The 23,453-nt window shown below is 43.5% G+C and overlaps 1 protein-coding gene across 30 annotated transcripts in view; it reads left to right on the forward strand.

Moving 5' to 3' along the window:
• Positions 1-23,453, forward strand: part of ADGRL3 (adhesion G protein-coupled receptor L3) — an 821,427-nt gene that overhangs the window by 739,104 nt on the left and 58,870 nt on the right. For all 30 annotated transcript variants that reach the window (XM_073340228.2, XM_073340229.2, XM_073340198.2 and 27 more), the window contains 3 exons: positions 1,094-1,262; positions 6,199-6,324; positions 11,811-11,907. In XM_073340228.2, coding sequence (XP_073196329.1) covers positions 1,094-1,262; positions 6,199-6,324; positions 11,811-11,907 — 392 coding nt within the window. The remainder of the gene's footprint in view (positions 1-1,093; positions 1,263-6,198; positions 6,325-11,810; positions 11,908-23,453) is intronic.

Consider the following 23,453-nt stretch of genomic DNA (forward strand, 5'->3'; position numbering starts at 1 on the left):
ATTTGATAGCAGCATTCAACTACCTGAAGGGGGGTTCCAAAGAGGATGCAGCTCGGCTGTTCTCAGTGGTGGTAGATGACAGAACAAGAAGCAGAGGACTCAAGTTGCAGTGGGGCGGGGGTCTAGGTTGGATATTAGGAAACACTAGTTCACTAGGAGGGTGGTGAAGCACTGGAATGGGTTACCTCGGGAGGTTCTGGAATCTCCATCCTTAGAGCTTTTTAACACCCAGCTTGACAAAGCCTTGGCTGGGTTGATTTAGTTGGTGTTGGTCCTGCTTTGAGCAGGGGATTGGACTAGATGACCTCCTGGGGTCTCTTCCAACCCTAATCTTCTATGATTCTAAGCAATCTTGGTTTCTCAAAAAGGAAAAGCCTGTGAACCGATGTCTAGAGTCACTTCTTACCCCTGCAGCCCATCCTAGCAACCCAAGTGAAATGCATTTTTGAGGGGAAGCAGCCACACATTGAGAATGTTCCTCCCACCACCATTACACTTCAGAATGAAACTCTGAAGTAGAAGCACAGAGAGCTTCCCCTCACCTGCCCAGCCATGTGTAGTAGTTTTACCTTGTTTTAACTGGCAGCGGTAAAGTTGACCAACAAATCAGAAACAAGCGGAAAAAACAGGAATAAAGGTGCCTTAGTGACTGTTAAATAGGGGGCATTTAAAGAAGCTAATCCAACTTCACGAGTGAAAGCAGTGGAGGCTAACAAAACAGCTCCTTAAAAGTGTTTTTTTTTTTCTCAGCCATTTGCAAAAACGGCATCTACATATCATTTGCATATTCACTGCTAATGCATTAAAAATGTTTATGGTACAAATCTGCTTTGGTTAAGAGAAATTTCTGTCCTCATAACATTTTCATTTTTTGTATCTCTCCTCAAGCTCAAAGATTAGTAAAGTGCATGGAATTTGAGAAGCGCTTTAGTCAAAAATAAACAAAAAACCCAACACCTCTTTGTAACTCTATCTGATTATTTTTTCTTCTGCTAAAATGATAGTGGAATGTAATCACTGCTAGTAGACGTGCTAATTCCTCTATGTATCAAAGACCAATTCCTTTCTGTATTTGTTTTCTTTCTCTCCACAGGTCATGGGTTATAGGTGCAATAGCCCTACTCTGCCTCTTAGGACTGACCTGGGCCTTTGGACTTATGTATATTAATGAAAGCACAGTCATCATGGCATATCTCTTCACCATTTTCAATTCCCTGCAGGGAATGTTTATATTCATTTTCCATTGTGTCCTCCAGAAAAAGGTAAGACAGATTATTCCACGCTACATGGTAGTGATGCAGGGTATTTTGTTGCCTAAAAACCACACTATAATGTTACCAGTGTGCCTTGTATTTTTCTTGAACAGACTTGTTTCTGTTTACATAATAAGGACTGTATTTAGATTGGATATTGGAGAGATGCATGAGAATGAGATGCTAAATGAGATGCATGGCTCTGGCATATCAACAATCAGGATGTTGGAGATCACATTATCGAATGCAGTATAAAATGCTAGCATGTAGTTTGGAGGGAGAATGTAATACCCGTGAGAGTTGTTTGGATTTCAGAGGCCTGATTCTCCATTCACTTACTCCAGTGTTTCACTGAGACAACTTCATTGGCATCAATGGAGACATCAGTAACATCAATGAATTTCCTTCTGATTTGCGTGGGTATAAATGAGAGAAGAAGGGGGCTATGTATCTTGGCTTAATTTAATAGAAGAAAGCTCTTGAGAATTGCCTGTCTATATAGATGCACATATTAGGTGTTGGTTTTAATAGGAACTGCTTCACTTATTTTTTTAAAGGGGAAGATTTTCAAAAATTTGAGGCACACAGGTCCTATGGCATTGTGCGATATATATAATAACTGTTCCAAAAAGTCATGGAGAGTTTTTTAAGATCCATTTTGTACAACATGGAAATTCAGGAGTATGAAAGCTCTTTAAAAAAATTAATTTCTTCTACCAATGTTAAATGTACTTCTGGAATAATAAGGCCAATTTCTCTTTTCAGCTTAAAATAGAAAAGAATGTAAGCACTTGTAAATGTAGGCTCCAATCCTGCCTCGTGACCTGTGTGGCTGGACAATAACAATGTAGGATTGGGATCTTGCTGAAGTTTGATCCTGTTCTCCACCTACCGGCCACATCCAAAGCCCATTGAAGTCACTTGAAAGACTCCCATTGACTTTAGTATGCCAGGATGTAGGGGCTTGACCTTGCACCATTCGAGTGAATGGGTACCCTCCCATTGACTTGAATGAGAACAGGAACAAGCCCTTGATGACCCTCAGTGCACTGCACTGCAACTGGTAGATTGACAAGTAAAGCCTTGGCCATCAAGCTGTTTGGAAGCAGTTTGAGAACCAGCTGTGCTAAATCATCGTGCTTTAAAACTGGAGAAAGAAACTTGGAGTCAGATTTTTGTTCCATGTCATTTCATCTCAAGAGCAATCATCATAACAGACTTGAATGCTTTAGTTAAAATCCAAATTTGTGATAATGATTCTAAAACTTTTTAACTTTCATGCATAATAATAAAAACGTAGGAAGATGCTGACTACCTTAAGGAGACAGGTCAGCTGAACAGAGCACATACTGTCAGAAACATCTTAAGGCACCTACAGTATCTGCAGTTGGCTGAGGAGCCATAAATGTTCTGGAGATTGCCACCTAACTTTAGGCTACTGTTTATGAAAATCTTGACCTAAAAGTTTAGAGCTGCTATTTAGCATCTCAGGTAGCATAATGCAGCATCATGGACTGCACAGTGTAGATTGGTTTCAAGCATTTCATGAAGGTAAGAAACTAAGCAGACCTATATATGTATGTATATTCATACGCCAAGCATTTACTGATGCTTCGGCTGTACAGGCATCGGGCGCATGATGTGTTGTTACTGTTTTAATGATAATGACCCAATTCAGCAAAACACGTCAGCACATACCTTATTTTAAGTACATGAGTAGCTCCATGATGAGGATTATTTATATGCTTAAAGTTAAGCGCATGCCTAAATGCTTTGCTGGTGTATACTCAGTAAGAGCAATGTAGTTACTTAGTCACTTTTAAGCAGCCATATTGCTACAACCCAGGTTTAAAAAACAAAACAAAAAACACCAACATTCTCCACCAAATCCACTGGGGTTTAGAGGAGAAAAGAAAACTCTGCTTGTAAATGGGCTGAAATGAACCAACGGCATTTTCACTGAAATGTGGAGAAAATTACAGAGCTTCTGAGCCTTAAGGAGAGCCAATTCTTCTTTATTACAGCATGTGTGGGGAAATGTTCATTTGACCTTTTAATAAATGAATCATTAAGGGCGAGATTGCAATTCCCTTATTCACATTGCGTAGCACCTTACTCCACAGGCAGTCGCTTTGTCGTGGGGCATCAGGCACTACTCAGCCTGAGTAAGGGGAATCAGCCTGTCGCATATTAGGCTTTGTAAATTCTACCATCTATATACATAATCCATAAAATAGAAAGGAATCCTGCTAATCTCAGTCAAAAAGAGCAAACAGGGATGGCATGACCATGCCCTTGTAACAATTCTCTGCTGTCCTGTTCAAAAGCATTGGCATTGGATCTGTGCATCTGTTTCAGTGTTGTTTGTAGTATCCTCTAAGCTGTATAACGACGACAAAAGCATGCAGTTATACCCCGAGTACCTATACACCTTCAGTGCCTCCTGAGGTCAAAGGCCTGCCTGCCTTTCCAGCACTGACTACGAGAGGGCATCTGATAGAAGTGCAAATCTTGTTGTGTGTTACCGCTGCTCTATATTTCTAACAATTGTCTGAGCCTTTACTAGTCTATATATACCACAGATTGGGAAAGAAGGAAAGCACTTAAACACGTGCTCAGGTCCCATGGGGTGTGTCTACACTGCCTTGTAAACCCGGATCTGTGGGACCCAGGCTTGTGGACTTGGCGTTTCCAAGCCCATGCCTCGGTATCCACATGCATTATAAATCGGAGTTACAGTTGCTGGACCCAGGTTCAACAGTGCTGGAATTAAGGGTGCTGTGGGTTCTGCCACACCCCCTGGCTTGAAGTAGCAACAACAAACACCAAATACATGGTTTCCATGGCTACCATCATCAGCGCCGTTGCTAAAAAATTGTTCCAGCACCCCTGCCCAGGTCTCAGAGCAGTGCTAATGCAGCCATACTGCAGTAGAGAGACCTGACTCAAGTCCGCAGCTTGAGCTGCATCCACACTGCAAAACGACGGGGCTTTGACCCGAGTCTCAGCAGGACTTGGCTTGGATCCAACCTCCAAACCTGAGTCAGAGCCCAGGCTTGGTAGTGTAGATGTAGCCATTGACAGCTTTATGTGCTGTCCTAAAGAGGGATTCTTTTGTGAGCCTAGGCATCCCATTGCTTACTCTGGAGATTCTGATGCTCTTACCCCAGTCCAGTAGCACTTATCCCATGCATAGTGCCATTGACTTCAGTGGATCTGCCTGTACTGTATTCAGCAGAAGGCCCATATCAGAATCTGGCCCCTTAAATGCTAATTTCAGCAGAGGCTGCTGAGGTGTGGGTTGTGCTCTTTCGGTGTTCGTATATTTCTGTGGAGATGGGGGCTTTATTTCTCCATTTCAGCTCTCCATTTCCCGTTTCAGCTCTCAGTCTTTTGGGTTTGCTGTGCTCTCTGACTCTTTAATGATTCTAGTCAGTGTTTCCTTTTATGAAGAAGTTGGATTTCTTTCTAGTCTGTGTTTCCTGTACACCCCGTTGCTCTAACTCTCAGCCCTCTTGCAAATGTTTGTTTTCTAGCAGAGCACTGCTTAATGGCATTATAGCATTGTGACCATTCCAGCTCTGGATGCCTATTTTACACGCTTTGGCCAGAATCTCTCCTCTCTCATGCCAGTTTGACGACAGTGTGCTGTCGTTCATTTCAGTGGGGTTACTCCTGATTTACGCCAAGGTAGGAGAGAGGAGAATCCAGTCCAGTCTCTGGATCTTGGGAATCTCTTTCCCTGAACCAAGGGGTTGGGAGAGGGAAAAAAAACGTTTTCTGTCTGTCATGGACTGGGAAATCAGCACATAGCTGCAGTGGGAAGCAGTCGGTGGCTAATTAAAGGAATTGAATTATTTTCTCTCAGCAAAGGACTGATTAGGCACTCGAGAGCACATTGGGCACTCATGGTATTGTGTTTGTCTCAAGCGTTTATGGAAAGGCCTAATAAAAAAAAAAACCCTGTAATCTGCTATTTAAATAATCGTTTCACAGATAGGTTTCTGAAATGCCCATAGAAGGACTGGAGAGAGATTTAATCAGAGAGCAGTGAGCACAATGTGCTTGCAGACTAACCTCTGCTGGTTTCCTACTGCATTTACATTTCACGTGGAGAAGTAAAGTGGCCTTTTTTTCACATTTGTGGCACAGCCTGAGATCACCCAGCTCAGCAGATGACCCATTTTCACTCTGGCTTCTCCCTGGTCTCCATGTATGCGCAGGTTAAATTATACATATACTCCAAACTTTTGCAGTGCCTTGAGCCTCAGTTGGGGTATGTCAGTGTAGTTCCATTGAAGTCAGGAGAACAACATCAATTTCTGCCAGCTGAGGATCTGGCTCACTTTTTGTGCTAGAGAAATTACCCCATTAACTCCTTCTCAGTCTTGTCTGTTATATTATAGGGCTTTAGGGGGACATTTGCACCGTTTCCACCAGTTCTGCACACAGAAGACTTCATTTCAAAGACTGTCAGTTTCACAGTTTTCTGGAGTTTGAATATATATATATGAAATCAATTCCTCTTACATGTTACTTTTTTTGTAATTTTCTTCCTTGTCCCCTGCCAGAAGCAATAACTTGTAGCACCATGATGAGCCAATATGCCAGTTCATATCAAATCTATGAAGATATTAATTTTTGGGCATAAATAGAATGTCTTTAGTTTCTCTCATAGTGCTTTGATGTGCCTCAGAGGTAGCTAAATTCTACTGATATCAGTGAACCGCTTTCCTACATAAAAGCAGTCCCTTATGACATCATAAATGTAGAGCTAATGTGTTAGGAGAACACTGTTGAAAGTTGTAATGGAATTCTTCTAAATGCACAGAAACAGCTATAATTTTAATGAATCACAGAGGAGGAAAAAAAACTGTTGGAAATCTTAAGTCTCAGGCTGGAGAGGGAGTTGCCCACTAATGGAAATTACTGTTTAATTGGCTAGGTACGTAAAGAATATGGAAAATGCCTGCGCACACATTGCTGTAGTGGGAAAAGTACAGAGAGCTCCATCGGCTCAGGAAAAACATCTGGGTCACGGACTCCAGGACGGTATTCCACAGGCTCACAGGTAAGCCATGTGTGTTCACTGGCATGGAATGCTTCTTACCTCCCTGCTAATATCGTTCTTTGCATCGGGTGATCTGTAGGCAAAGGATTCATTTCTGGAAATGAGACATCCTCTCGAACAGGTACATCACTTTGTGCAGCAACAATCCATCAGTCGAGGAGGCTTGTAAAACTGATGGGGGAATAAACTGCTGATAAAACTGATCTGATAAATGGGTAGCTCAAAGACTTCCTGTTTGTTGTCATTCTTTCACTTCTGAACATCATGGGGCACACTCTGCTCTTTGTTATAGGAGTGTAAACTGTAGCAGTTCCATTAGAAGTCAAAGGAGCTGCTTCAGAATTATGCCAGTGTCATGCAAAACAGAATTTGACCCCATGCTTTCAGATGTGACAGCCCTGAATTGAGCATACTTTGTTGACCTTAGGTTGTAATTACCATTAGCATCCCTTAAGCAGTCCTTAAATGAATTGAGATGAAAGCAAAGGTGTTTTTCCCGAAGGCTAAGAAATGTGTGTTTTATATGACAAGGTTACTGTGCTATCCGAACAAAATATTTTGCTGATTAAAAAAACCAACAGCAGCTAAAAATCTTGCATGGGCTGGGTGCAGAGGCCTATCATTCTCTGGCAGTAGTTGTTTTAATCTGTTTGTTGGTTTACTCAGTTTCCATAGTTTATGGATCTCTGGAAAGAATCAACTGAGATTCAAATAATATTATTTATTTTCTAAACTTTATTATGCTCTGGTCAACCAAAAAATTAATTTTTATTTTGTTTGAGAGTTTGGTATTTTACTCCCTAACTTGTGTAAGGATGCTGATTTATGAAGAGCAGTTCATATAAAATGAAGTAGCTGACTCCTTAATCAAGAGAAACCAAACACACACTTATTCTACTTTACTGAAGGATCTAATTATATTTGCTAATTCACCTATTAAATTATGAAAGAAACATGAGGAAATAACAGTTTATAACCTGTCAGGAAAACATAATTTATGATTTATGTTGTCTTGGAAGCAAATTGTTATTTATTTTAACTTTTCCAAGGTGTCATGCAAGAGTTGCATTCTGACATCTGCAAGGGACTACACACACACAGCACATATGGCAATGGAACATGGAGCCTTGCACCTCTTGGTCAAAAGTGTCTGGTGGTCCAGATTTGGCCAGTGGTCTGCCTATTGACTACCCCAATCTAGCGTGTCCCAACACTCCCGTTAATACACCCCAGAATTATATTTACCTTTTTCACAACTGCTTCACATTGTTGACTCATATTCAATATGATGCACTATAATTCTCAGAGCTTTTCCAGAATTAGTACCATCTAGCCAATTGATCCCTTTTTTCAGCTGTGCATTTGATTTTTCCTTCTTAAGCGTAGTATTTACCACTTATCTTTATTGAATTTCATCTTGTTGATTTCAGATTAATTCTCCAGTTTGTCAAGGTTGTTTTGAATTCTAATCCTGTTCTCCAAAGTGCTAGCAACTTCTCCCAGCTTGGTGTCATCCACAAATTTTATAAGCATACTCAACACTCCATTGTGCAAGGCAAGACCTCTGCTTGATACAGTCTCTCAGTTTGACAGCAAACCATTGATAGCTCTCTTTGAGTACGGTCTTTCAACCAGTTGTGCACTCACCTTATATTAATTTCATCTAGACTACATTTCCCTACTTTACTTATGCAAATATCATATGGGACTGTATCAAAAGCCTTAGTAAAATCAAGATGTATCATGTCTACTGCTTCCCCCCATTCACTAGACCAGTAACCCCTGTCAAAGGAGGAAATTACGGTGGTTTGGCATGATTTTTTTTTGACAAATCTATGCTGACTATTCCTTATTAGCCTCTAGGTTCTTACACATTGATTGTTTAATCATTTGTTCCAGTATCTTTCCAGGTATTGAAGTTAGGCTGACTGGTCTATAATTCCCTGGGTTCTTTTTCTTGCCCTTTTTAAAGATAGATACTATGTTTGCCCTTCTCCAGTCCTCCGGGATCTCACCCGTTCTCCAGGAGTTCTCAAAGATCATTGCTAATGGTTTTGAGATTGCTTCAGCTAGTTCCTTAAGAAGCCTATAATGAATTTCATTCTTGCACCCAGGCTAGGTTAACTCAGGTGTTCAGAACTAGGTGCCAATCACCCAGGTTAATTTTGCAGTGTGGACATAACCTTCTAGCTGTCCCCCCAGATTAAGGTTGAGACACTTTGGCAGGTTTGTGCTTGGAAGATTCTACTACACCTTCCTGTGCTGTGCTTGTTTTCTGTGTCAATAGAGGACTCCAGTCTCTGAGGCTGGCCATCGGGCACTTTTCACGAGGAGTACAACACAGAAATAAAATTACAGCAGAAAATGGACGATGATCCTGCTGAGTTATAGAGAGTATCTAATGCCATTTATTTAATATTTGTGATGCATTGTCTTGGAGTCTTTTACAGAGAAATGACATGGATTTGCTTGGAAGCATTCTATTATTTAATAGCAAAATACAAGCTGCAGGCAAAGATAAACCACATAAAATATTTTTCCCTGTAAAGATACTCCAAAACATCATAATTAATGATCAGGCACAATTACGCCAAAGACATTCAACAAGCTTTTCCATCATTAATAATTAAATATTAAAAAGGTCACACTTTACATTAAAGTTCCATTCATAAAAATGTTTATAAAGATTAATAAGTGATTAATAGATGATTTAATACTGAGTAAATCAATTGTCATAGAGTCCAATGGATATTTACACTGTGACTCATATATAGGAGTGGGAAACAGTTTTCCCATGAGAATTTGATTTTTTTTCTGATCTAAATCTCACAAATTTTCAAAAACCAAAAATCAATTTATTAAAAAAATCAGTTCAGTTCAATCGAATAATTGCATTTTGATCATTCCGAAATATTTTGTTTCCATTTCAGGGTTTTTTTAACCTTTTCTTAGTGTACACGTACAAACATTTCGAAACAAGAAGTCTGTTTTATTCAAAACACTGAAACTTTCCTGTTCAACAATCTCAAAACTTTATTAACCAAAAATGTTTTGAGTCACATGTTTCATAAAAACCAACACTGTTTTGCGAACAGCTTCTTGTTTTCCCCACAAATTGGCATTTTCCAATGAAAAAATATTTAGCTGGAAAATTCCCAACCCGCTCTCCTCAAACCATCTGTTGCACCTTCTGCTGAAACATTTACAACTATAACACACACTGCTTGTGTCTGTGACCTGCTTATGACGTCTATTAACGCTTTATAAACCATTTATAGATGGAAACTTAATATAAAGTGTGACCAAAATGGGTTATTGTCGAGGTTTCAGCTAGGATTTTCAAGAACCCTAAGGGTGGTGGACACCTGCCTAACTCCTTTAAAATGCCTTGGAAGTTCCACGGTTCACATTTCCATAGTGCAGAACAACGCTGCTTCTCTCTGATGCCATCTTACCCATGACACCAGGGAGGGCTGAGCAGGTGTCTCCCTTGTGCTCCTCCCTGGGTTTCTCAGTGTCCTTGGAGGTACATGGATATTTTCCCCCATGTGGCAGAATTATTGACTCGCAGTGTCGCACAGGTGACGCTAGCCTCACTTAAGTTATCTTTATTTTGGCTGCACTTCCAAAGCTCTGCCATGCTGAGGTTCAGTACTCCCCATTAGCCCCAATGACATTCTGCATTGGGGAAAAGGAGAGTTGGCCTTACAATCTCTGTACCGGAGGAATACTTTTGCTGGGGTAGGACTCTGTTAAAAATTGAGGCAGGTAATAAAACTATCTGCTTTCCATTCACTGCCAGCATCTGGGGATAAGTAGCTCAGCACAGCAGTTTGCAGGCGTGAAGCATAGCCACACATATATGCCAACACTGCACACATTTCCCTGCCTAACCTGTCTCGTCAGGCGGGGGTTATCACGTCCCAAACTCCTTGTGTGTGGCTGTTCTCTGAGCCTGCTCTGCTGGGTCTGTCCAAACTCGTCAAAGTGAAGAACACCTTCCATGTTTGGCTACATGGAAAAGCATAATGCTTACTGCTCTGGGAATTCTCCCGGGGCTTTGCTCCCATGCACTGAGGAGCACCGACTCTTTGACACACAAGCTAGGATAGATGAGGCTGCCCGTGGCGACACTCCAGTGCAAGCCATGTGTACCTCGTACCTCATTCTCCCACTGCCATATACCCCAATGTGATGCTGGTGTAACTCCTCTGAAACCAGTGGAATAACACCAGCCTCGTGCTGAAGCTGGGCAGGCGTGATTCAGGCCCCTTATTATTAGTGTAATAGCATTTTTATACCATAGCTTGCAGCTAGTGCATCTTGAATCATTCTCCCTGTATCAGGAGACAAGGAGGGATGACGGAAGCCACAACCCCAGAGTGGGTTTCCCCATAGCAAAGGCGGATCATGTATGCAGGCCCACGACAGTCCCAGTTGTACAGCATTGCAGCAAGTTCACTTGGCCACCTCTCATCGTGACATTCAGCAATGCAGCTGGGGAATATGTCTCTTTGGACCCTTCCTCCAAATAATGGGGAGAAAACCAACCAGCAAGCAGGAGCCAGATTTTCAAAAGAGCTCAGCACCCAACGCCTCCCATTTAGGCATCTAAATAAGTGACTGGGTTTTCCAAAGGGGATCAGCTCTCAGCTTCAGGCACCTAAAAGAAATGACCAGATTTTCAAGGAACCACAGGCGCTACTCGGAGATGAGTTGTTCTGAAAAACTGCCCCTGCTTGCAGCTGCTAGCTTGTTGGAAATCTGTCAGTAGATTTTCCAAAGCACAGACTTGGGGAGGAGGTGGTGTGGTGAGAGTGACACAGGTAAATGCCCATGACCCATCTGAAAGACAAAACAGAGAAGACCACTAAATCCAGGATAACACAGCAAGACCTCTTCAGTAAATGCTCTACCATAAATGTCAAAATCTTCACCGTTTTTCATTAGGGGAATATAACTTCTCTTGTTTCCTGGTTCTATTTATTTCTCACATTCCCCACAGTGGATAATAAACCTGTAGAAAACTTGAGCACATCCAAAGAGAGGCCTAGACATGAAACAACTATTCCAGTATACTTGAAAAAACAGATACAAATCAATATACCACAAGGGAATTTTAGAAGCATTCGTGCTATTTTCTGTGAGTTAGTTTTAGTGATTCAACACTACACGGCTGGAACAATATCTTGCATGGAGGTTATTTTGTGCATGGTCTGTTCTGCTTGTTTATTAATATTTAGAAGCTATATGGTATCCCATGATGCACTTCTTATTTGAGATAGAAATTCAAGTTCTGAAGCCAGGCAGCGAGTGTCTGGTATGCAATAGGCGGGTGATAGCCAATCAGAAACTGCTTACTTACAACTGGATAGGAAGACGCATCATCCTCTAGACATGCCAGTAAGCCAGCTTTAGTGAGGCAGAAAGAAATGTATCTGCAGCTGCTAAAAATTCATTACCTGTGTGGTTCAATCCCTCTTCAGAGCCGGATCCGTAGAATGTGGAATGACACAGTTCGAAAGCAGTCCGAGTCTTCCTTTATTACCGGAGATATAAACAGTTCAGCTTCACTCAACAGAGGTAATTATAAACTGTTTTTCTTATCTATAACTTTTATGATTATTTTTAAGTAGTCTGAAATGTATTCCCCCTTCCTTCTCCTCAAACTTCAAATTGTTTCCGACCTTATTCCCTGTGATAAGAACGTTACATCACAGAATGAAATGCAGTTGGAATGCAGTGTATTCCAGTGTTCATTAACTGGGAAGGGTTTTTTATTGTTGGGGAAGGGTTGTTTGATTGGTTGGGTTTTTTTTCCATATTTTTACACCTGCATTTTCAAGAATATAATTTCTGAAAAAGTTAGGAAATTTAAAAAAAAACTTTTGTCCTACTGTCGACAGCTAGAGCCATCAGCTGGTGAGCCATCAGGCCTCATTGCTAGGAGTAAAAATGGGCAGTTATGTGGCTGTGTAGTCTGTTAAGCCACACTGTCCCAGATATAAAGCAATTTCATAGTGTCTGTGGAAGTAACAAGATACTGCAGAACACACACTTCAGACAAACCTGTGCACTTGGAACAAAATAATTGAGAGTGATCTTAATATCTAGAATGAGTGCCTGACTTATGTGAGCTGTTCAGAGCTCTGGGAGGGAAACGTTATCGGAAGCGTGTAGCAATGGAGTAATGCTAAACAAAATACAGCACCTATTGCAGTGTGAAATCTTGGCTCCTTTTAAAAAGGTTTCCCGTTGAGCTTTTTCCAGGAAAAAAGATCGTATGGAATTTTTGGGTCTACTAAGCCTCACAAGCTGCCCTGTTTCACCTCTAGTTAAATTATTTTGATGGTTTGCCTTGAGTGGGTAACTAACTGTGGGCCGAATCCTAAGAGCTGTACTCCGAATCCTGAGGGTTGTACTTGGTGCCAAATTCTGCTCCTTGTTTTACAGACAAAAATCAACCAGATAAATACTGGTGTAAACAGAGGACAGAATTCGGCCCTTAGGGTCTGATTCACCGCTCATTTACACCAATGTAAGTCAGAAGTAATCCCAATAAAATCCACAGAGTTGCTTCCGTGTAAAGATAACGTGAGAGGAGAATCGGAGCTTTGGTTCTTACTCGGTCCTTATTCAGGCAAAATTTCCATTGACTTCACTTTGAGTTTTGCCTGAGTAAGACCAGGTGGGGAGGGCGTGAAGATTTTGAATCTCTAATTAGTGATGGGTCACTACAGTGCTTTGGGGATCAAGAAGGTTGGATTGAGTTCCCTTACTCTTCAGATACATTCCCCACAACCTTTTGAAGAAGAGAGCAGGTTAGTAAACATGAGTGTGTGTTGCTGTCCCATTACACCCCCTTGTCATCAGTTGTTTTGACTTGTTAATATAATTGTTTGCAGTTAAGTAATTGAAGCAAAGGGTAGATGCAGTCTTATAAAGGGCACCCCCATCACAGAAACTTCCTTTAAATTTGTTTTGTCCAAGCTGATTGCCATTTACACCTCTTTCTATCCCTAACACAGAGCGGAGAGGGGAAGTATGGCTTTTGTGGGGCTAATTAGGGGGGTTTTGCTTTGCAGCATGAGGGAGTTTGCAGCCAGAACCAACCTGCCCCACCACCCAGTCTCAGCTGTTCTCTCTCCAGTGCATGAGCTGTGAATCCCTTCAGATAATGCAGCGGTTGACTTGCCCTCACATCCAAGTAGAGTGCAAACAATGCTTTTGCAAGCAGAATGTCTTACGTTCATGAAGGGAGGAAGGGCATCTTTCCTCTGTCAGCTCAGTCAGTTTTGTTCCAGGATGAAAATGGCTTCTTAAACTGAGAACATCGGGATATGGCTCCAAAGTGGTCACCTTCTGCAGCTTCCTCCCAAGTCTGCCAGGACAACGTTGAGAGATGCCCACCTCTGCCGTATTATTACGTCCTGATTGCGCAGCCCTGATTGTGCTGCCTTTGGTTAGCACCTACCCGTGGAGGTGGATATCATATTCCACATTTTCTTTTCTACTGACAAAAGTATCTGTACAAATGGGGACTATAAAACCACTTTGGGAGTTAACACCTTTGAAGAAGCACGTGACCTCTTGTTACAAAGGGCGCTAGGAAAGAACACCGTGTCTGAAATTAACACAACTCCTTGAGCCCGTCTGTAAGTTCATTATTAGGCAGCCTGTTTATAAAAAGAAAAGGAGTACTTGTGGCACCTTAGAGACTAACCAATTTATTTGAGCATAAGCTTTCGTGAGCTACAGCTCACTTCATCGGATGCATACTGTCCGATGAAGTGAGCTGTAGCTCACGAAAGCTTATGCTCAAATAAATTGGTTAGTCTCTAAGGCGCCACAAGTACTCCTTTTCTTTTTGCGAATACAGACTAACACGGCTGTTACTCTGAAACCTGTTTATAAAAAGTACTCATTGACTGAAACTTCATTCCTGTGGATTTGGAAGGGATGTCCCCTCTCACATTTTTTGACCAAGTCTTAGCAATGTTGTTTAACTCTATTTGTATACATTGTGTTTCCTTTCTAATTAACCACATTCTGTTCATTGGTGTCCTTTCCCATAGCCTCCAAGCAGCTTGCCACATTCACCACTTTTCTTAAAAAAAAAAAAAAAAAAAAAGAAAGACTCTCCCCACACCAGAATCTCTCTCCCCCCCAGGCTACTATCTTGCCTCCACGGTTCCCCTTTTAACCATCTTTTTATGTAGGGTGACCAGACATCCTGTTTTTAAGCCCTCCTGCAGGTATCCTGATTTTTTCTTAAAAACGGGCAAACTGTCCCATATTTTCTGTCCGTCCCCACCATCAGTACCGGCAGCTCCTGCTGCTGGCCAGATCCCTGTTCACCAGCTGCCCTGTCATCAGCAGTGAGTAGGGGGGGTCCAGTGGCCAATGATGGGGGTGGGTGTGCAAGGCAAAGCTGCAGCTCCCCCAGCTGGTCCGTCAGCACAGCTCCTGCTGCATGCTAGCTCTTGGCCAGCAGGGCCCTGCCCCCCGTCCCATTTCCGGCCAGCGCTGGCTGCACGCCGCAAGCTGCGGTGACTGGTGAATGCAGGCTGGCGCCAGGCAGTGGCCAGTGACATGTTGCCTCTGTTGGCCACCTATCAGCCCTTTACGGGCTCCCCGTCACTTTCATAGAATCATAGAAGATCAGGGTTGGAAGAGACCTCAGGAGGTCATCTAGTCCAACCCCCTGCTCAAAGCAGGACCGATCCCGCACTAAACCAACCCTGCTTTGCCCCTTCACCCACCCTAGCCCCGCTGCTCCTCCATATCCCCGCCGGCAGGGCGCATCCCTCTCCCAGCGCTGTGTGGAGAACCAACCCCTGGTCAGAGCGCTCAGCTCACCAACAGCCTGGCCAGCAGGCTCCTTCCTTTCCCCCCTGCCTCTGGCTGGGCTGGTGCCCCGGGAAAGCCCATGACCCTCCAGCCCAGGGCGCTGCCCAGGAGCCTAGTCCTGCATGTGCCAAAGCCCTGCACAGCATTAGCACGGGGAAGCCTCTCCGTCCCTCAGCTGAGCTCTGGAGTGGTGAGGGGGGGGGAAGCGATTTCCAGTCTATTCATGCCCCAAACCTGAAGACTCCACAGCAGCCCCTAGGGCAGGGGTTTAGCAACCTCTTCACCCCCTCAGCCCTGGGTCCTGCCCCCAGGGAGCGTGGGGCTGCTCAATCCCCTAAGCCCCCTTCCCTGCTGAGCCACCTCTCTGGCCGGGTTCACTGAAGCCCCTGCAGTCAGGTTCCTGGGCCCTGGTGCACAATGCATCCCTAGGGCTTAATCCCTTCCTGCCTGCGCTGTAGGCAGGGGACAGGAGGCGGCTGGGTTATGTCGGTGTCCAGCAGCACCCTGGAGGTATTAGCTGCATTTCGACACTGTGCGAGCAGGAAGGGACCAGCTGCTTGTAGCCACAGAGAGGGGAGGAGGGAAAAGAAGAGATGAGCTCTGCAAAGACACGGGCCAGGTCATCCCTCCCCACCTCCAGCCCTGCAGCTGGAAGCAGCTCCTGTCCCTTTCCTCTCGCACAGTGCCAAAAGGCTGCTGCTTGCCAGGTACCAGGAGAGGCGGGTCCATCCCAGGGGCCCAGCCAGGCATGGAGGGCAGAGAGTGCAGGGAGGGTCGGGTCGGTTGGTCGGTCACCCACCCCCCCCCCCCATATGAGAGAGGTGTACTTGTGTGTGTGTCACCTCCCCCATGTGGGGGGGGGCAGGGGTGTGTGTGTCACCCCTCCCTGTGTGAACCCTAAAGCCTGAAAGATAAGGAGGTAAATAAAAAGAATCCAACTACATAGCATTTCTTTTTAAAGGGGGCCCCGTCAACTTGATGTCAATTTTAACGTTTGTACTGCATAGTTCTGATTATTTGCCATTGAACTCGCTTGAATCCGAGTAATTTTATCAGCTGTCCTGTATTCAGCATCGGGAAATATGGTCACCCTATTCTTAGGTGTTTATCTGTCTCAGCCAAAACAGCCCCTTGCCAATCTGCAGTCTGGGATTGGCCCTCGTCATAGTGCTGCTTCTGTTGTCAGAGGATCACCTCTCTCGTTTGATTATCGTTAGGCTTGGAAGGATTGGATTTTTATCTGTAAATGTCAATAAATGATTTCACCATACACACACAAACTGATGAAAATTATTTTGATCAGTAATAATCGAAATTTACCAATAGGCAAAGTAAGTAAAGTCTGCTTGAGAACTTAATAGAGTTTGATTTAAGGATATTTACATTGTGTATTTTGACATGTGAAGTTGACAACTTGTGTATTAATGGTTATAAAGTTTTAATTTTTTGAATCTCGGGGCTTACTATCATTAAATAATTCTCTCTTTAATCTCAGTTCTGCTGCCAATCATCGCATCACATCCTTCTCAAACCAGGCACCTTGCTCACTCAGTTTCAATTCTGTCTCCATGCTTGTCCCTCTATTGTGATTTGCAGAGGACAACAGCCCACCATCTGAGTTGTCCACCTGCCAGTCTTGTTAGTCCCCTTCTTTTCTCTCTTCTGTCTTCCTGGGGGTCTCTGGTTTGGGATCAGCCTGAGGCATCCCATCTGCGCTAATGCATCCCCCTCTGCAGATATAACCAGGTCTTCGTTTTCTGCCGTGAAATACTTGCTCTGTCATTACTTCTTTCAGCTCCGTGTATCCAAACTGATATTCCACTCACTGGGGAAAGAGCCCTGTCAACTATAACGTCACCCCTTCACCTCCTGTGTTACTCTAGTCTATTTATCCTGTCAAGAACTTAAGGCTTGGCCCAAACTTCCTCTCTGGCCTCTCTCTGTGCCACATTTGCTAACTGAAAATGTGCTGACTTTCCCCTCCAAAATTGCATTGACATTAAGAATCATACTGGTCATTTCTTGGTGGCAACTTAGTTATAGATTAGTCCAAAATACACCAGGCCTGGTTCTCCTTTCACTTATGCCTGCTTTACTCCAGTGGGGGTTACTGTGGCACTGTACCATTGTAACTCAGGAGGAAGTGAGTGGAGAATCTGATCTATTGTGTTCTCCTCCATTCCCAAAAGCAAGAGCACATAACTGTCATAATCAGAAATCCCTATGGACCCTCTGCTTGTTTCAGGATCCAAGTTGACAGCGTCTTTCTAGTATTCAATCTCCACATCTTTCTCTCCCCTTTTCCTTCCACAAGTCTGACTTCTTCTCTTTCTGTCCCCCATTCTTCTCTCTCCACTCTGAGATTCTCCGTCCAGCAATCAAACCTCTTAGTGAAGTGACTGTTTCCAGGTCGCAGTTTCAAACCTGTCTTGCCTGTAACACCAATGCTCTGTGCAGTAAAAGCATCAGATCTTAGTTCTGGAGCCTTTCAAACTCCCCATAATGATGCCTCTTCTCTAGTCTTGTCATCTCTTCCTTGTGCATTCCTGCTCTGTAACATCTCTCTTGCGTGACACAGAGTAACTTGCACACAGTACTTTACCTCTATCATCCAGGAGTGAGCTTTAATCTGCCCTGGAGCATTCTCTGTGAAAGGTGCTGTGGAGTGTATTGTGTTGTACTCCTCCTCTGCCTTGCAATCAGTGCTATCGTGGAGTAGATGCCTTTGCATATAGCGGGCTGCACTGTCCCAGATCTGAGAGGTGACAACGATGAGAGTCAAACTGAAAAAAATGTCCTTAGTAAGAGCATGGGTTGAGGAACGAGTCTCTCTTTGTCTGTATGACGTTCATGGGGCAAGAGGGTCTAAAGTTCTTGATTTACAGGTGTAACACTGACAGACCCTGGTCATCGGCAGACAGGATCAAATCTGGGACCTCTGGAGCTTAGTGCATGAGCCTCTACTGCATGAGCCAAAAGCCACAAGGCCCTTAACTAAGGCTGTAGAGCAGAGTGGTCTCAGTGCCACTAAATGGGACAAAACACCACACCCAGGAGGTGTGGGGGTTACGAAGGGCTAGCATGTAAAGCATCTTTTTCGGTGATAATTGTACCAAAGGCACATTGGGGCATGTGCATACAAGTGCAAGGTAGAGTGTCACAGCGTGCAATAGCGGGTGTGTTACATGGACTGCGAAATCGAAGTGTAACCACCTGCTTGGGTCCCCTTCCCACTGCCACCCCTTTGACTGAACAGTCTCCCAAGTCAGCCCCCTCTTGTGTATGTGTCCCCTTTTAGCCCGCTGACACAGCTGTATTTGAAGTGTGTGTTATTCATAAACTGCAACTGACCTTCAGTCATGGGATGCAGAGGGAAGTACTGACATCTGGGAGCCCCTCTTCTTCTGGAAGGCTGAACTGTGGGAGGTATGGAAGAATTGCGAGGGGAAGAGCTCTGCAGTGTGGTTGTCTCAGGCATGGGGATTGTAGAGCAGGAACCCTTTTAGTAGCGGCTCTCTTGTAATAGCATGTCACATGGTACAGGACTAGGGAAGCTAACGTTGCTATTAATTATTATTTGTATTGCAGTAAGACCTAGGGGCCACAGTGACGGCTCAGCACCCCAATGTGCTAGGCTCTGTGCAAACGGGCCCTGCTGCAAAGACCTTCCAATCTCCATCTCAGCTTTGAGTTAGATTGCTTGAAAGTAGCAGTTATTGATTTATGCTTTGCAAATTGCCAGCGTGACAGAGACCTCATGTGTGGGTCTGATGGTTCTGCAGAAAACTTTTGAGTAGATCCAGAACGATCAGTGTAGAGTAACAGGGGACTTGCTTAGAGAAATTTGAACCTTCCTTGTGCTGCAATCAAAGTGCAGAAGAGATTTCTCTCCTCTTCCTCCCTTACAGATTAGTGATGTGGCACAGAGAGAGCCATGTTGCCTTTCCCTGTTTATTCCCACCTAGCAATGACTAATCTGAACATCCCTGCCCTTTCAATTTTTCTGGTGTCCCATGCAGTCTTTGAGAGAGCTCTCCATGAGAATGCTGGTGCAGTTCAGACAGCCTCCCTCAATAACCAGTCATGTAGCAAAGCAGTGATGTGACTCCAATCCATTTTTCACTCATATCTTGTCAGAGCCATTATTGTCTCTCTCAGGGTACCAGACTGTCAGAGTAGAAGAAATTCTGTAATAAATCGTACAGCACCTTATTTGCATTCAGGTTTCCAACCATATTTTAGGGATGGGGTTTTTTTAATATAGTTTTGGAGGAAAATGCAAGTGGAAAAATGTAAATGGGGGTTGTCTGCTGTTGATGGTTTATACATATTAATGTTCCTTCTTTCTTAGTCACCGAGAAAAGGGCTTGTGCAGTACAGTTTGTTGTCGTCATCAGATGCTATTTTTTAACACGAAGTGCAGCGAAGGTGCTGCGTGTGTCCATAAGAGATGTCAATTCACTATCAATTCACTGATTGCAAATGTTAATCATGTCTTAATATATTTTATCTTTTTGGAAAATAATGGGGTAGAGATGATACCAATAGAGTTCTACAGAATTTAAACAGGGGTCTAAAGAAATGAACTTTAAAGCCTGTCAAGTTGAATAGAGAACTATATCCCAACTCTAGAATTCTATGGTTGGCATAAGAATGCTGCAGAAAAGTTATTATTTCATTACCATAGAAAGTCTCTTCTTGTCTGACTCCCTGTATATGTGAGCTGACTTGCAAATCCATGTCAGGCCCCAATCCTGCCATTGGATCCATGCAGGTATGTGCCCTTATGACAGTCCGAGATCTTTGGGACTTCATAGACTTTAAGGCCAGAAGGGACCGTTATGATAATCTTGTCTGACCTCCCCCATAACAACGGCCAGAGAATTTCATTCCCTGGTGCCTGCATCATAACTTCCAGTTGAACTACAGCACATTTTTAGGAGGACATAAAGGAATCCTCATTTTCACATTCTCCGAGAGGACTTGGGCAGGTATTGAACCCAGGACCTCTCACAACCTAGGCAAAGTCTGAATTTTAGGCAACAAACCCCCAAAGTGCCATTTATATAAAAGTGCCAGACATGGGCATCTATCCAAACCAGTTGCAGTTGCAGAAATGTGTAGGGGTGCTGTGTGAGGGGACAGAAGCGGCAATTGTTAGGGGCAGAGAGCTGGTGTGAAGTAGGGAATGTTTAAATATGGACAAGCAAGGAGGCATGCGAGTGTGGGAGACTGTGCAGAGATGCGTATGTGTGGTCATGTACATGGAGGACAGGTCAAGAGTTAGGGCCAGAATTGCCTCATATTAAACTATGATCATTGTGAAGTCCAGAGGCCGCAGGATGCCAAGTTGTTGGTGATTGTGATTGGAAAGGAAAGACTCTCTTCCTAGTTAGAAACCACAGAGCCACATTCAATCCCCAGTCACCCCATGTAAAACTACTGAAGTATGGTTTGTACCCATGTAAACGAGGGCAGAATTTGCCCGTTTCTTAAGAACCCCATCCATAACATTTGAAATAAATGTTTTGTTTCTCTCTGCCTTATTATTCCTGCTCTGTATTTTTTATGTCAGCCACAAAGATATAATCTCAAGTGTACACAGGAGAAGGGGGAATGATTGCTACTGTTTTCCGAGATAATCAGTTTAATGTCAAATTCATGCCGATTCCATCATAATGAACAGAACAAACTGAGCTCAAACTCAAACAGTGGGAATCTGACTCCGAGAGAAAATTAAAATAAGTAACATTAATATCCTGATTTCTAACCCAAGTGAGACCTGATGGTTCTCAGAACGAAATCTCCTGTCAAATCCCTCCCACCCACCCCAAAATATAATTAAATTCTGATTTCCATTCTGAAACAGTATCTGGGCAGTGAACTCAGCGGGGACTGCTCTCAGTGGATGTCGAGGCGGGTGGGTGGAATTGAACATTCGGTCCAGGTGGCCATGTTATGCTGAATTTTTAGGCAGCAGGCTTTCAGAAAACGCATTGAAATTCCATGCGGCAGAAGTCTGATGTGGGACTTTGCCCCCTCTGTCAGTGCTTCCACCAGTGCCCTAGGTGGCAGTAAGGGGGCACTGTTACATTCCTGGTACTCCAAATATTGCTACTTCCAGTGCTTGCCATAACCAGAATTTCCAAGCACGTATCAAGGACAGAGATGGGTTCTGTTCAGATTCTCAGCAAAGCTTCAGCTTGCGTCTTCATTTCACCTGAACTCAGGTGCACGCCCACCCACCCACGGATGTCACACACACACAGCGGCAGCTGCAAGATGTCACAGGAAAGCAACGCAAGACTCCAACTTGAAGTGGTTTCTTTGGGGCCTGGTGTGGTGGGACCCTGATCCTTGACGCTACCGTAATACAAATAATAAATAGCCATCAAACTGGTGCTTTCTGCAAGATTCAGGCAGGTCCAAGAAGATACCTGCTTCTGCACCCTGAAATATGCAGACCATTCAGTGGCAGCCATGTTGTTTCACAATGTAAGCAGGGATAGCTCTTTCCATTTTTACCTGCTTCTTATGTATGCAAGACGAAGAAACGAGCAGCACTTTAGAAGACTTAGCGCAGAGCAGTGATGGTGCACAAGGGACGGAGAAGGAGCGGAATTCTAAAGGAGTGGGGGAGGCATTAAAGTACGCTGAGCGGGAAGGCCCTTGGAGTAGCCTCACACCACTGTCATGCAGGTGAACCTACTTTGTGTCCCCATCTCTCTTCTCCCCAGGCTGACAGAGGCTGCGATTGCTGTGGAGACAGCATGCCCAATCACTGGAAGTGTCTGATGTGACCCACCAACAAACCTCTCTGTTGAATTAATAGAGATAATAATACGAATGTTCTTGGAACACATCTTTACTGAATCAGAATTTCTCAAGGCTCAGTCTCAAAATTAATGTGGGATCCAACACTCCAACAACTATCCTATGACCTTTAAGAACATGAGAACTGCCATAATGGGTCAGACCTGTGATCCGTCTAGCCCAGTATCCTGTCTCTGACTGTGTCCAGTACCAGAACATCAGGGGAAGTGTACAGAACAGCAGCCGTTGATGGATCTATCCTCCATGAACTTATCTAGTTCTTTTTCAGACCAAGTTATACTTTTGGCCATCACAACATCGGAGGGCAATGAGTTCCACAGTTTAATGGTGTGTTGTGTGGAAAATACTTTCTTGTGTTTGTATTAAACCTGCTGACTATAAATTTAACTGGGTCACTCCTGATGTTTTGTATTGTGGAAAAGGTAGATAATATTTCTCTGTTCCGTTCCACACCATCCATGATTTTTATAGCTCTCCCTCACATCCCTTTTCGAAACTGGACCAGCCCTAATTTTTTTAGTCTCTCCTCACGTGGAAGCTGTTTCATATCCTGGTTCGTCTTTGTTGCCTGTCTCTGAACCTTTCCAATTCCAATCTTTTTTGAGATGGGATGGTCAAAACAAGATGCAATTTCAAGGTGTCAGCACACCATGGATTTATATAGTGGCATTATGATATTTTGTCTTATTTTCTATCCCTTTACTAATAGTTCTTAACAGTTTCTTAGCCTTTTTGACCACTGCTGTGTGCTAAGCTGAAGTTTTCAGAGAACTATCCAGAGATAATAGCTAATTTAGAATCCATCACTATTTTCCACTGAATGCATCCGATGAAGTGAGCTGTAGCTCACGAAAGCTTATGCTCAAATAAATTGGTTAGTCTCTAAGGTGCCCCAAGTACTCCTTTTCTTTTTGCGAATACAGACTAACACGGCTACTACTCTGAAACCCATCTCTATAAATATATCAGAGGGATAAATACTGGAGAGGGAGAGGAATTATTTAAGCTTAGTACCAATGTGGACACAAGAACAAATGGATATAAACTGGTCATCAGGAAGTTTAGACTTGAAATTAGATGAAGGTTTCTAACCATCAGAGTGAAGTTTTGGTATAGCCTTCCAAGGGAAGCAGTGGGGGCAAATGACCTATCTGGCTTTAAGATTAAACTTGATAAGTTTATGGAGAAGATGGTATGATGGGATAACATGATTTTGGCAATTAATTGATCTCTAAATATTCATGGTAAATAGGCCCAATGGCCTGTGATGGGATGTTAGGTGGGGTGGGATCTGAGTTACTACAGAGAATTCTTTCCTGGGTATCTGGCTGGTGAATCTTGCCCATATGCTCAGTCTTCAGCTGATCGCCATATTTGCGGTCAGGAAAGAATTTTCCTCCAGGGCAGATTGGAAGAGGCCCTGGAGGTTTTTCGCCTTCCTCTGT

The sequence above is a fragment of the Lepidochelys kempii genome, chromosome 4 (genome assembly GCF_965140285.1).
Source record: "Lepidochelys kempii isolate rLepKem1 chromosome 4, rLepKem1.hap1, whole genome shotgun sequence".
NCBI classification, from domain to species: domain Eukaryota; kingdom Metazoa; phylum Chordata; order Testudines; family Cheloniidae; genus Lepidochelys; species Lepidochelys kempii.